Raw genomic sequence first — 14,290 nt, forward strand, 5'->3', positions numbered from 1 at the left:
AACGGTATTGTGATCTTATAATAAAAAATTAGTGGAAAATGTCATGTCAGCTCTGAAAATTGTTTCTTCAGTAACTCTCAACTCTCATCTCTCATGTGATGGATATATCCCAAGAGAGAGGTGTACATGAAAGAAACAATATTGGAATTAGCTGAATAAGTATCTCTAAAATTGTCACCACTACTATATATATTGGAATTAATGATTATTTTGAAAAATAGGAGGATGAGATCACCGCGGGAGAAAATGAATAATTTTTTACCCTTTTTACTACAAATCTCTTTCAAATTGATATGACAATTAAAATTTATTTGTCAAAATTTGTTGCTAAATTTTTAGTACTGCTATGTAAGTTTGTAATTAAGCAAATTGTAGTAAAGAAACCCAAATATTTTTTAAAGAAATGATGTAATTAAGGAGGTGAAATAATACCCTAAAATTGCTTTTTATTTTTGGCACGTAATGTCCTAAACTTACCACGTGCGCTAATATATATGTGAATATTTTAAGATTATTAATTACTATAGAATATAGATTAAGACCAAAAAGCAGGGATAAAGTTGTGCATCCCACTAAAGTACCTTTTATTTTAACGACTTCTAGGCTGCTCCCTCTTCTATATAAAGCAGCCATTTGGAAGCATGAAGGAAATACAAATCCCAAAACCCCCTCTCAATATATCTCTAGTTAAGCCCATCGATCAAATTATTGATCAGTTTTCCTTCCAACATGTCATCTTTGGTGATAATTCTCTTTGTGTCTCTTTTCCTCTCTCCAACCATTTTTGCTTACCCTGCCGAAGATGTGAAAATATGGTGCAGCCAAACCCCGCACCCTCAGCCATGCGAATACTTCTTGAGCCATAACCCAAGCAAAACTCCCATCAAGCAAAAGTCTGATTTTCTCAAGCTATCAAAGCAACTTGCCCTAGAACGTGGCTCAAAAGCCCTAGACCACGTGTTCTCCCTTGGCCTGAAGTGCCGGAATGCTCGTGAAAAGGCTGCATGGGCGGATTGCCTTGAGCTCTATCAGCAAACCATCTCACGCCTCAACAAAACTGTAAACCCTAGCGTCACGTGCACGCAAACCGATGCTCAGACATGGCTCAGCACGGCTCTGACCAACCTCGAGACTTGCCGGGCCGGGTTTATCGAGCTTGGTGTCTCCGACTATGTCTTGCCGTTGATGTCAAATAATGTTTCTAAGCTAATTAGCAACACTTTGGCTATCAACAATGTTAACGTTCTGTATGGTGAACCAAATTATAAAGAAGGTTTCCCAACTTGGGTGAAGGGCGGCGACCGGAAACTCCTGCAGTCTTCTTCACCGGCGTCTCAAGCTAATATCGTGGTGGCCAATGACGGGTCGGGGAACTATAAGACAATAAAGGAGGCGGTAACCGCCGCGTCGAAGCGGTCAGGAAGTGGAAGGTATGTGATATACGTGAAAGCAGGGACGTACAAAGAAAACGTTGAGATAAAATTGAAGAATATTATGTTGGTGGGAGATGGTATAGGAAAGACTATTATCACTGGGAGCAAAAGTGTCGGAGGAGGTGCTACAACCTTCAATTCAGCCACTCTTGGTAAGAAAATTCAATTACGTACCTTTTATTATATATATATAGATTAGCTGCCTTGGGTTAAGAAAAACTAGTTCAAAGCTAATTGTTGCAAACAAAAGAAAAAGGTTTAGTATATCCACGTAGAAAGACCATAAGTGGTGGAGATGTTAAGAGGCCTCAACCAAATTCTCAAAGTGGTTGGGCATGCATGTTATAGGGTGAGGGTTCGACTCTTGAAATGAAAATCTTCAATTCTAATAGTATTAGCCGTCTTAAGTCTCAGTACTTGTGCCTTGATAAGGCTGGATCATGTTATGATTCAGTTGAACTTGAGAGCTCTTGTAGTTTCTACCATCTAGGCCTCTCTTGTGCGTCTCCTAGTAGCTAAAATAGCTACAATTAATCTTTCCCGCCTTTTTTTATTAGTAAAAAGGTGATCTTTTATGAATTTGAAAAATACCTAATGATTTACTTTCCATGGATGGCCCCAATCATGACTAAAAGACGTCACAATATCATGACTATAATATTACACATACATATATGGATGAGTATTTCTATTATTAGACTGTTTAAATTTCTTTTAAATTTTGGCCACTTAAAAAAGGAGGTTGTGGGTTAATTTTTACTTGCTCCAGGCAGTTTAAGGTGTAGGGCTTATTTGTTCGAAACAGGTTAATTCTGTGACCCCCTCACAAAGGCTTCCCGCCTTTTTTTTTTTCTTTTTTTTTTTTTCTTCTTTTTTTTGGTTTTATGAAATTCCAACGACCAATAACAAAGAATCCCAATCCATTACACATCAATTTATTCAAACAATTTGAGCAGAGTTACTTGGGTAAGAGGCTAGGCTTTTCTTGCTTAATAAAAGCTAACTAGGTAGCTACATCAACTATTATAATAGTTGGAATACGTAAAAGAGAATGAACTATGGCAACCTGAAATTCAGTCGTCATTGATTAAAATGATAGTTTAATTTATTTGTAACCATGCATATATATATATATATATAAAATAGGAATGACAACCGTCGTACGTGTAAGCATGATTTACATTAATTAATGGAGTTCAAATTGCCGATCAGTTTCGAGCCAGGAGATAATATTGTTGACTTTTTAAGTGGTAAAAAAAAAAAAAAAAAAAAAAAAAAAAAAAAAAAAAAAAAAAAAAAAAAAAAAAAAAAAAAAACTGAATATCTGCTGAGCTATCTATGTCATCTAGAAACAACAAGATTGACCGGCCAGTTTGAACCTGTCGGTTAACTTACGGGACCAAACTGACTCCATCTACAATTGTTGGCCGGATGGTCCTTCCGGTAGCCAATAGACTCCCTTAATTTTCTTTGAAGACAAAATCCCACATTGATTATCAATTGGTACAAGTCTCTTATTAGGGTATGGCCCACTTCGAGGAAGTTTCGTATAGTTCAATTTATTCGATTAAAGTTTTAATTAAAAGGTGGCCAACAGAGATTCCTTAATTTGCATAATTGAGAATATAGTTAGAATAATAATTATAATTAAATTATTAAAATTCATTCCTTTTAATCAATTCATTTAAGCTTCTAAAATAAATAATAATTTAAAATATTTTTAAAGCAAAGGTCTAGTTTGAACTCTGTTTCTGTCATTTACTTTTCATTTCAACTAAATATTTCATATGTTTGGATTTACTCTTATCAAAATAAATTTAATTATTTAATTATTATTATTTAAATAAAATTGTGGTCCTAAATTTTTTAATCAGCAATATTGCCCAATAAATATGGCTTATAGCTATAATTATAGTTGTTACTTTTTTTATTCTATAATATTCTACATGAATGGTATGATTTCTTTTATTGTATTGTTTTCAAAGAAATTAAAGTATTCAAATTATTTGAACATTTATTCATTTAACTTTTCATATTTTTCATAAATTTGAACTTTTCTTTCTTTTCTTTTTTTTTACTTTTTCCAGATTTGAACTCACATAAATTAAGTATTTCTTTAAATCTGTCAACAGTATTTAGAAAACAAAAATGACACAAATATTTGTTTGGAATTTTCAGCTGTTGTAGGAGATGGATTCATCGCCCGTGACATCACAGTCCAAAACACTGCCGGAGCGGCAAATCACCAGGCCGTAGCCCTACGTTCTGGCTCCGATCTCTCAGTATTTTACAAGTGCAGCTTTGAAGGGTACCAAGACACCCTCTACGTCCATTCCCAAAGGCAATTCTACAGGGAATGTGACATTTATGGCACGGTGGACTTCATTTTTGGCAACGCCGCTGTTGTTATTCAAAATTGCAACATTTATCCACGTTACCCTCCTAACAAGACCAACACTATCACTGCTCAAGGTACTGCTATAATTCATCACTTATTCTCTAAGTTTAAGAATGATGGAAATTGAATTCAAGCTGATCAGAACCTCTGCTATAATGCCATTTTAAGAGCGTGTTTGGGTTGCATTAAGAGGTTAAAAAGTGCTTTTAGTACATAAAAAAGTTTGCCAAGATTTAAATAGGTCGTTTTAGTAAAAAACTTCAAAAATCATTTTTTTTTGTTAATATATATATTTTTTTGCTTTGAAATGGCCAAAATGGCGTTTTGAGAGAAGCTTGAAATCAAAATTAGGCTTCTTTTTTAAAAAGTTCTTTTAAGACTATTTCTATAGACAAACACTTTGTTTTCCAAAGCGATCCCAAACTGAGTCTAACTTGTCTGAAATTGTGTTAAAAATTTTAAAAAGTGTTTTTAGTATATATATAAAAAGTTTTGACAAGCAAAAATGGGTCAATTTAATAAAAAGTTAAAAAAATACCTTTTAAACTTTTTTACTCTAGAAAAGCTCAAAACGTACTTTTGAAAGAAGCTTGAAAATGAGTTTTTTTTTTTTTTTTTTTTTTTTTTTTTTTTTTTTTTTTTTTTTTTTGAGACAAAAGCTTTATTTTTCAAAGCAATCCCAAAGAGACTCTAAATCGATCACCAACTTCTCTGAAAATCTCAACAAGATATACAGAAAATAAATGAATTTAATCATTTAATTTATATTGTAACAGGTAGGACGGACCCTAACCAAAATACGGGGATTTCAATTCATAATAGCAGAGTCACGGCTGCTTCTGATCTAAAGCCGTCCCAAAGCTCGGTTAAGACGTACCTGGGAAGGCCATGGAAGGAATACTCACGCACTGTTTTCATGAAAACGTACCTCGATAGCTTGATTGCTCCGGCAGGATGGATGGAGTGGAGTGGAAATTTCGCCCTTAAAACGTTGTATTATGGGGAGTATGCCAACACGGGGCCTGGCTCATCCACTGCCAACAGAGTCAAGTGGGGTGGCTACAATGTCATCACTAGCTCATCTGTGGCGTCCCAATTTACTGTCGCAAACTTCATTGCCGGCAGTTCTTGGTTGCCAGCTACGAACGTGCCCTACACGGCTGGCCTTTAATTGGCCCAGACGGCTCGAATGTTTGTCTTTAGTTTAATTATTTGTTTCAATTGTTTCCAATTGTAATTTTGTAGTTACCAATGGGGTTGTAAGATTAGTACGTTGATGTTGCCAGAAAATGAAAATAAGGCATGCATTTAAATTCTTATATTATTGTGTCACAGTGCTTTCCCAATTTATAGAGTTGTCATTTTTATTAAATTGTAATTAGAATGAATAAAATTGGGTTCATTTAATAAAATTCTTTAAAGTGTGTTTTTTGCTTTTAATTTGAAGTGTTTTATATTTGAAGTTTATATATATATATATATATTGGGTTAAAAAGTAAAAAAGCAAACCCAAAATGCATCATGGTTTGTTTGGGTTTGAGATTTAAAAATGTGTGATTTGAATAAATGAGTTTTAAAAACGTAGTAAGTATTTGGTAATTGCAGTTTGACCTTTAAAATTTTAGGTTAGCCTTTAAAATTTTAGGTTAGCCTTTAAAATTTTGCGTTTTCAAATCGCAATTCTCAAACAGTTCAGTTTCTAGAATTTTGTTTAAAATTGTACTTTTTGTTTACAAAATCGCAATTTCAAACGTACTCTAACCCGACCATCTTTTGTTTTGTGTAGCATGGTTCTTCAGGATATATAATATGACTAATTGGCAATTGCTTTGGTCATATTATTAAAAAACACTTAAAATTAAATGTTTGTTAATGTTTTTATTTTTAACTGATCTCAAAGAGAATATGATCACTAAGTTGCTTTGAGATGATCAATAAGTTGATTGTTGCCGGAAAACGAAAAATAAAGCATTTAAATTCTTTTATTATTGTGTTACAGTGCTTCTGATCAGCATAGAGTTGTCATTTCTACTTGAATTGTAATTACAATAAATAAATTCCATGATACGGTTCGTTTCATAAATTTTTTTAGAGGATGCTTTTTACTTTATGCTTGAAAAATTCTTGTTATGTTATATATATAAAGGTGAAAGTAAATTTTATTTTATTTTTTAATGTTTAAAAATTATTTGTTAATACTTTTACATTTTTACGTTATCAAACCAATCCGATCATCTTTTGTTTTGTGCAACACGGTTTTTTTGGATAATATGAGTAAAAGTTGCTTTGTCGACAAGGGATCATCTAGAAAGTAGGTAAGAGCTTTTACTTTACCTACAAATAGATATACAAGTTGATTAAGGTATATATTCATCATTAATCAAATTTGACTATGAATATTAATTATTCAAGTTTTAATTTGTATAACTCTCAATATTATTCATGTCACGTCATTTAATGTCATTTATGGACCAAAATGACGTTGTCAAACCTAGCTACCACTAGATCACACTTGACTTTATTACGATAATTAGAGATTAAATTATTTATTATCAAATACTCATCGCTTTTAGTTCATACTTTTTTCAATTTATCCAATTCATGTGGCTGAGAACTTTTGCCCATTGTTAGTTAAGGCATCAACATTATAATTGACCGATTGAAAAAGAATAATTGCTCTATTCAACACTCTTATATATCTGGATCAATATATATATATATATATATATATATCTTTGAAAACAAAGTGATAGGTAATTAATACTAATAGGCATAACGTCATAAGAACTGTTTATTTATTTATTTTTTTTAAACTCTTCTTAAACCCATCCAAACAACTTGAGAATCTTCTTATCAAAGTAATATCAAATAGTGCATTTCCAACAAAATAAATAGATGACTCATAATAGTAAAATTTGATTATTATGAATAATTTTTGTCTCTAGTAGAATGGGCAGAATATAATTTTTCCTTCTAGTGTGAATAATAAATAGGCAGAAGAATTTATTCACTATTTACACTACAAGCAGTTTTTTATTGTTTTTTCTTTCTTCATTTTCTTCTTTCACATGCTCTCTATATCTTTCACACTCTCTTCCATACAAAATAATATTTAAAAAAAATAAAAAGTATAATAGAGAGTTGTACTTTTTTAAATTTGAAGATTTAAAATAGAGTTCTTTGGATGAAAATTCTCAATGGCCGGTAATTTTATTTTTTATTTTTATTTTTTTTAAAAAAAATCAACGTTAGCATTCTTTAGAATATATAACTTACTAGATGCATCCATCGCGCCCTTTGTGGACTTGTATTAAACAGAAGAATTAACCAATTTTTATTTTATTTTATTTTATTTTTATCAAATATCATTTATTTTCAAATTACGTACTCTTTTAACTTGTATATATATCAAAAGTCAAATTACATTTTTTTTCCTATAAACTATCATCTTTGTGTGATTTTTTCCCCTGCCTAATACAAAAATATCACTATTTCTAAACGGTTTCAAACCGTCTAAAAATGATAAAAAACTGTCTGGAATTAAAACCGTTTAGAATATCCTGTCAAAAAATTAAATTTTAGACAGTTTGAGAAAAACCATTCGAAATTCTAAATGATTTTGCCCAAACCATCCAAAATTAATAATTATTTGGTTTTTTTTAAAATTTTTTTTTTATATATTAATTAGTTTTTTAATATTAAATCTAATTAATATGGCCCGATTCGAGACATATGTCCAATCAAATTTGGTTTAAAATCTAGATCATATTTTATAGAAAATTTCACTTTAACTCTTTTAAATTGTTGCCGTTTTTGTAATTACTTTCTGAAACTTCAAAAACTCTAATTTGGCGTAAAAATATTTATTTTTTATTTTTTAATTTCACTCATTCGTTAGAATATTTCGTTAAATCTTGTCAAAATTCTCAATATATTAGTTTTTTTTTTATAAAAAAATATAAGATTCAAGTGTGAGTATTTTTGCAATTCCGTTAAATTCAAACCAACGCGCATACTTCCTTGCAATTTCTATTTTCTTTTTGTTTTTTGTTTTTTTAATAAAAAATATAGGTATTTTGAAAATTTTGACATCTCTCCGTTAGAATATACCGGAAAATCGTGAAATTAAAAAAATTAAAAAATTGATACACTATATTGAGAATTTTTGAAGTTTAAAAAGGTAATTACAAATGTGATGAAAATTTAACAAAATTAAATGAATTTTCTCCTATATATATATTATATATAGCTGAGGTCAAGAGATCAAAACCCTTGAAAAACACTGTAATATAGTCAAAATATTGTTATCTTACGTGATTCAGTTATGTCATGATTGATTTGAGGTATTTCTATTTTGATTTACACTAAAAGAAAAGAAAAGGAGAGAAAAGAAAAGAAAAGAAAACATTAATATAAGATGTGCCAAGGTTGAACTGGTTGAAAAAGAATGATGCTTCATCTAATTTGAAATCGACTTAATTAATTAGTATATATTCACTTATGCCTTCCAAATTGCTTCTTGTAGTCTTGTAGATTAAAGTCATGAAATTAATTAGTCCTAAAACATCAAATTAACGATTAATCAAATCTCCTCATTCCTATGACATAGACCCTAAATCATCTGGATTCCAATTTTCAAACATTGTGAAGTTTAAGTTAAATCAAATTTAGCATAAGCCTGATAACATGGTTTACTGACGTGGCAGACCTCCCACTCAGCAGTGTTGAATTTTGAATTTATTTTTAGTTTTTCAATCTATTTTATTTTTCATGTCTTTTAATCCTATTTTCTTCTACCTTTTATTTATTCCGGGTATTAAAAAGTTTGAAATTGACAAAGCTTTATAAATTGAACGTGATCTCTTCAACAAATTAATTCGAGCATTCTAAGTCTCCAGTGATCTTCTTATCTATGCTATGATATCATGTCAAATTATCAACTGTCACAGAAACTTAAATTAATAAAAAAAGATGAATTAATTAATCATTTATATTCTAACACGAACGTTTTGCATTTTTTTTTTTTTTTTGGATATAAAATCTCAAGTATAATTTATGGAAAAACTAAAAAGGGGACATAAAAAAAAATGAATTTATGAAGTTCAACAACATCCTATATATTTTTTGTTTTGTTTTAAAAGATATGTTATTTGTACAACTCTTACACAACAATGCTAATGTGTCCAACAATTTTTTTTATTTTAAAAAACAAATAAATAAAAATGAAAATATTGGACACATCAGCATTATTGTGTAATTATTATACAAAATTGTTGTGCAACTAACATATCTCTTGTTTTAATTATGTTCAATTATCATGCTATTTATTTACACAAAAAATCAGATCAAAAGATAATGACAACGTAATTTATTTTATCATGACTTAAGTTTTCTTGTTCTCAGGGTAAATTAAGCTTATTTTAGTTGTAGAAAAAGACTACACGTAATATATGTTTACATGTAATCACATTAAGATTAAGACGAATAATTTCTAGACTATAGTTTTTCAATGAAATCATGCCCTAATTATATATGTCAAATTTTTCTCTATGAAATTACTTACCGCTTTCCACGATCACCAAACGGTTCCTTGTTCAACCAACCTTATTTCCCACTACCAATATTTATTCTCAAGTAGACAAAAAAAATTTAGATCAATAATCTTTGTATTCTTCTTTGATTGTTATATATGACTCTCTCCACCCAATAAAATTAGCAGTTGATATTTAAGTTATGAGAAATGCTAGAACATTTATTGTGGTCCTTTTTGTATTTTTTTGTGCTGATTTCGCAGTTTTTTTTTTTTTAATAATAATAATAAAAAACCTTGAAACCGGTTCTCTCTATTTCTCTTTTCTTTTGTGCTAAGTTAGCATAGAAAAACAAGAGAATGACAACAGTAGATGTTCTACTATTTCTCTGAAGTTATATTGGAATTGATTTTTTAATTTGAGCTTGCATGCATGTTGCATTGGTCTTATTTTATTTGAGTAATGCTACTTTTCATACTCATTTCACACAGACTGACGTCGACGTGACGTGTTTTAAGCGATAAATATGTGATAAACGTTACTCTTCACACCTATTTTACACCGATTAAAGTGACATGTTTTAAGTGATTTTTCTTGACAATTACTAGCTTAAAAAATATAAAAAAAAAATTACTTAAAATATGTCACGTCAACTGATATAAAATAAATGTGAAAAGTAAGATTATTCTATATTTTAATTGTGAGTGAATTGTTTGACATTTTCATTCAGGCTTGTATTATCGAAAAATGTTTGAGTATCTCCTAGTGTTTTTTTAAAATGACATAGATGTAATTAATCTATGTCATTTTGGATGATATAAATGTAATTTTTTAATAAAAAAAATTACATTTATATCATTTTAGGAGAACACCAAAATTCTGTATTGTTTATAAAATAGAATAAATGGAGTTGAGGTTGACTAAGATTGTAAATATATTTTCCGACATGGAATATAATTGTCCACCGTCCACCGAGACGAACGGGTGATCTCTCTCCTCACGCAGCATGAGATGAACCTCTACTGCTGAGTTCCATCTGGGACACGAGTACTTTCTTTGACTATTTTTGCTGATGGTAGGTACGGGGAATCTATCTATAGACTATATATATATATCTCGGCTGCTTTAATTGTGTTTTTTGGTTTTTTTTTTTTTTTTTTTAGTATCGGCTTTAATTTGGTTATTTATATAGCAACTAATTTCAGCCAAAATTTCGACGTTAAGGAAAGGACACGATGAACAGGAATCAAATTAAAAGCTTTTTTCTTATTTTTGACTGTTTCGCCGGACACCAGAAAATAAAAAAAATACCAATCTACAAATGTTTTCGGTTGATTAAAGAAAATAGTTAATGCTTTTTATGTGCGTGAACTATTTTTTAACACGTACTCTTTCACACTTTTGTGGAAGCAACAGTACTATCTAGGATCTTTACGAGGTTTATTTATTTGAATAAGTCTAGAACTATCTGAATATTTGTCCGATCAGATGGACAACACAAGAGTTTTTTCACAATTGTCTTCTCAAATTACAAGCAGTATGAGTATGCAATTATACTCGATCTCAATTCTACCATGAAAGGCCTTCTATGATCTCATAATTAAACTCTCTTCCCCTGTAGCTCCAATCCTCTTCATGGTCTCTCTCTTTCTTGCAACCCTTTCGGTTATATGAAAATATAAAAAATATTGAATTTTTTTTTTTATACGAACCAAATACTGAGAAATATAAAAAGGTTCAAATTAGTTCTCATTTTCCCTGTTGCAAAGAAGGCAATTAACGATGTTCAATTTATCCTTAATTAACCGCAAGCCAAAGGATTATCATTTTATGATAATTAAGCGGAAAACATTTTACGTTTTGCTTTACTCAACTATAAATATTCTCAACTTGACTATAAATATTCAAGTTATAGTCAAGTTATATTCAAGTTATTTTCTTTACTCAACTATAAATATTCTCAACTTGATGAGCATTTTACGTTTTGCTCCAAACACTAAAAGAAAAAATTTCTTAAAAAATATTTTACGTTGAAACAAATAAAGTACTTTTTTTTTTTTTTTTTTTGAACTGATCGATTGAGCAGAGCCGCCTCGTCTTTGTTCCGTGTAACTCTAGATCTGATTAATAAATAAGCAATATCAGGTAGGCCTGATTAGAAAAAGAGAAATAAAAAAAAAAATCAGGTAGGCCAGCATATACTCTTAAAGTAAGCAAGTTTAGAAATGGTCAAGCTAATTGAAACTATATATACGAAGCAGATAACAAATTTTGTTTCCATCGAATCTAAAGATGCATGTGAATATTATTTAATATTTAAGCCTTTGTTATTAATTGTATAGGACGTTAATTGATCATCATGTAAAGAACTATACATTCTTTGGAGCATTTTTAGCCACTAATTAATTAGTTCAAGCTGTCTAATTGTTGAATTTGCTACTTCCTATATTTAGAATTTTTCTGACAAAATTTTACCCACACTAGATTTTGAGACTATATATATATACATTCCAAAATAATAATAACAATATATTCCAAAATAATAATAATAATAATAAATTAAACAGAATCTGCCTCTCCGGTACGTGTTAATCCAAATGAAAAAAAAAGGAAATTGTTTCTTAGCTAGATCAAAACCCTATAGTTTGCTCTTAATGTTAAAGTATTGATTAAGTGATTAAATTTATCTCTTTCTATCAATTTAAGCTTTTGAGATAAGTGAAAATTTAAAATGGTATCAAAGGTCTTGAGTTTAAACCTTGACTCCGTCATTTAATTTACCCTATTGCAATTAAATATTTCACGTATTGGACCTCACTTATTAAAATGTATACAGTTTAAACACACACGTGATGGAGAGTGTTAAAGTATTGATTAAGTGATGAAATTTACCTCTTTCTATTAGCTTAAGCTTTTAGGATAAGTGGTGATTTAACACTTAAAACCCTATAATTTTTGAGCTAGTTTTTTCTTTTATATATATTTTTCATTTTCTTACTTTTCATGGGCCATGCAATATATGAATAAATCACCTAGTAAATGCAAGATGATTGGGAGATGGCATTATTGGTTGTCAGTGAAATGATTCAGGGCTAGTTTGGCAACCCATTGTCATTCCCCCCTTATTTTTTTTTCACTTCTTTCAAAAATATCAAATAAAAAACATTCTAACTTTTTTACACTTTTTATATTACATCAATCATTTTTTATTATTATTCAAATAAAAAAATTCACTACAAAACAAAATTTTTTCACTTTTCTATAAAATATTCCCAAATTTTATATCACATCAATCACTTTTTACTACACAACACATAAATATTCCACAACCCAATCACTTACGGGTACGGATGATGGTCAGTGTGACCTCACCTAAACGTGTATGAATTGAAGTCTAATAACATCGATCTCTATCTCACTTTAATGCTTTTCATTTTTTTCTTATTAGGAGTAAAACAGGAATAAAATCTTCTTTTTTTTTTTTTTTTTTGTCATTTTTTTACCCCTGTCAAGATGCGTATTTCCTCACTTCAACGTTTTTATTTTTATTTTTTCCTTGTCAGGGGTAAAATGGGAAAGTAGAAAATCTATTTTTTTTTTTTCTTTTTCTGAGAGCTATACTATTTATTTTATTTTATTTTTTATTTTTTACCACTGGAAAGAATCATACTTTCTCACTTCAACGCTTTTTCTTTTTTTTTTCTTGCCAGGGGTAAAACGGAAATGTAAAAAATTCATTGTCAGAAATGTGCGTATACATGACGTGCTCTAGAATGAACTTTTTTTATTTTTTATTTTTTTTTTAATTTTTAGTTTTCATTTTTTACCCTTGTCAAAATGCGTATTTCCTCACTTCATAGCTTTTCATTTTTTTTTTGTTAAGGGTAAAATGAGAAAGTGAAAATCTATTTTTTTAGAGCTGTACTTTTCAGACTTGCACGCTGTACACAAGGATAGTGTACAATGTGCAGGAAAGGGGAGAAGTGGGTGGGGAAATTTCTAAACGGGGCCTATATATATATCGGCTTTAATTTTGTTTTGTTTTTTGTTTTTTTGTTTTTTTGTATAGTATCGGCTTTAATTTGGTTATTTATATAGCAACTAATTTCAGCCAAAATTTCGACGTCAAGGAAAGGACACGATGAACAGGAATCAAATTAAAGCTTTTTTCTTATTTTTGACTGTTTTGCCGAAAATAATAATAATAAAAATATCAATTTAAAAATGTTTTCAATTGACTAAAGAAAAGAGTTTACGTTTTTATTTGCGTAAACAATTTTTTAACACTGTCTCACATTCTCGTGGAAGCAATTGTACTAGGATCCGTTATGAGCAATTAGTGTGCTTCTATTGTCATCTAATGCTTGACCGATCTGAGGAATGAAAAAAGGTCGATTTTCCGCCCTTCATAGTGGTGTGGATAATCGACCACTATGAATCAAAGACAAGAATATACAACCAAATACAAACAAAAAAACCCCGAGAAACAAGAACCGTAAGAACTGCCGTCGGAGTAGGCGCGTGTAGAGCACGCGCCTTCTCCGGGAACCCCCCTTGTGCCGGACAACCTTTAGGAGTCCAGATTGTCACCGTCTGAGACCGAAAAAGCAAATGGTGACCCACACGCGCAAGACCAGGGAGAGAAAACCCTGGCGCATTACCAGACGCGCCGAACAAAAGCGAACCACACGGACTCGCTGAATGACCATCATGACCGGAGAAGGCCAGCAATCACAACAGAAATGCCCTTGTTGAAGAAAGTTCAGCCGAGTCTTATAGATCTAACTTTGACAACATCTTTGCCGAAACCACCAACACTCGCCGTTCGTCACAGACCTGGACCAGAAAATCTCCTATTTGCACCAACACACAACAAGAAAAACAAAGAAAAAACCAACAACGACCACGGATGTATCTCCAATCGGTCT

General features: G+C 30.6%; 1 protein-coding gene across 1 annotated transcript; it reads left to right on the plus strand.

Annotated features, from left to right (window-relative positions):
* The first annotated feature begins 659 nt into the window (after nt 1-659).
* On the plus strand, nt 660-5,173 carry LOC133880029 (pectinesterase 2-like). Its single transcript, XM_062318885.1, has 3 exons — nt 660-1,585; nt 3,612-3,905; nt 4,608-5,173. The coding sequence occupies exons 1-3, from the start codon at nt 730-732 to the stop codon at nt 5,000-5,002; spliced, it is 1,545 nt and encodes a 514-aa protein (XP_062174869.1). The 5' UTR covers nt 660-729; the 3' UTR covers nt 5,003-5,173.
* Nucleotides 5,174-14,290: the final 9,117 nt, after the last annotated feature.

Source organism: Alnus glutinosa, chromosome 10 (genome assembly GCF_958979055.1).
Source record: "Alnus glutinosa chromosome 10, dhAlnGlut1.1, whole genome shotgun sequence".
In the NCBI taxonomy this organism is placed as follows: Eukaryota; Viridiplantae; Streptophyta; class Magnoliopsida; order Fagales; family Betulaceae; genus Alnus; species Alnus glutinosa.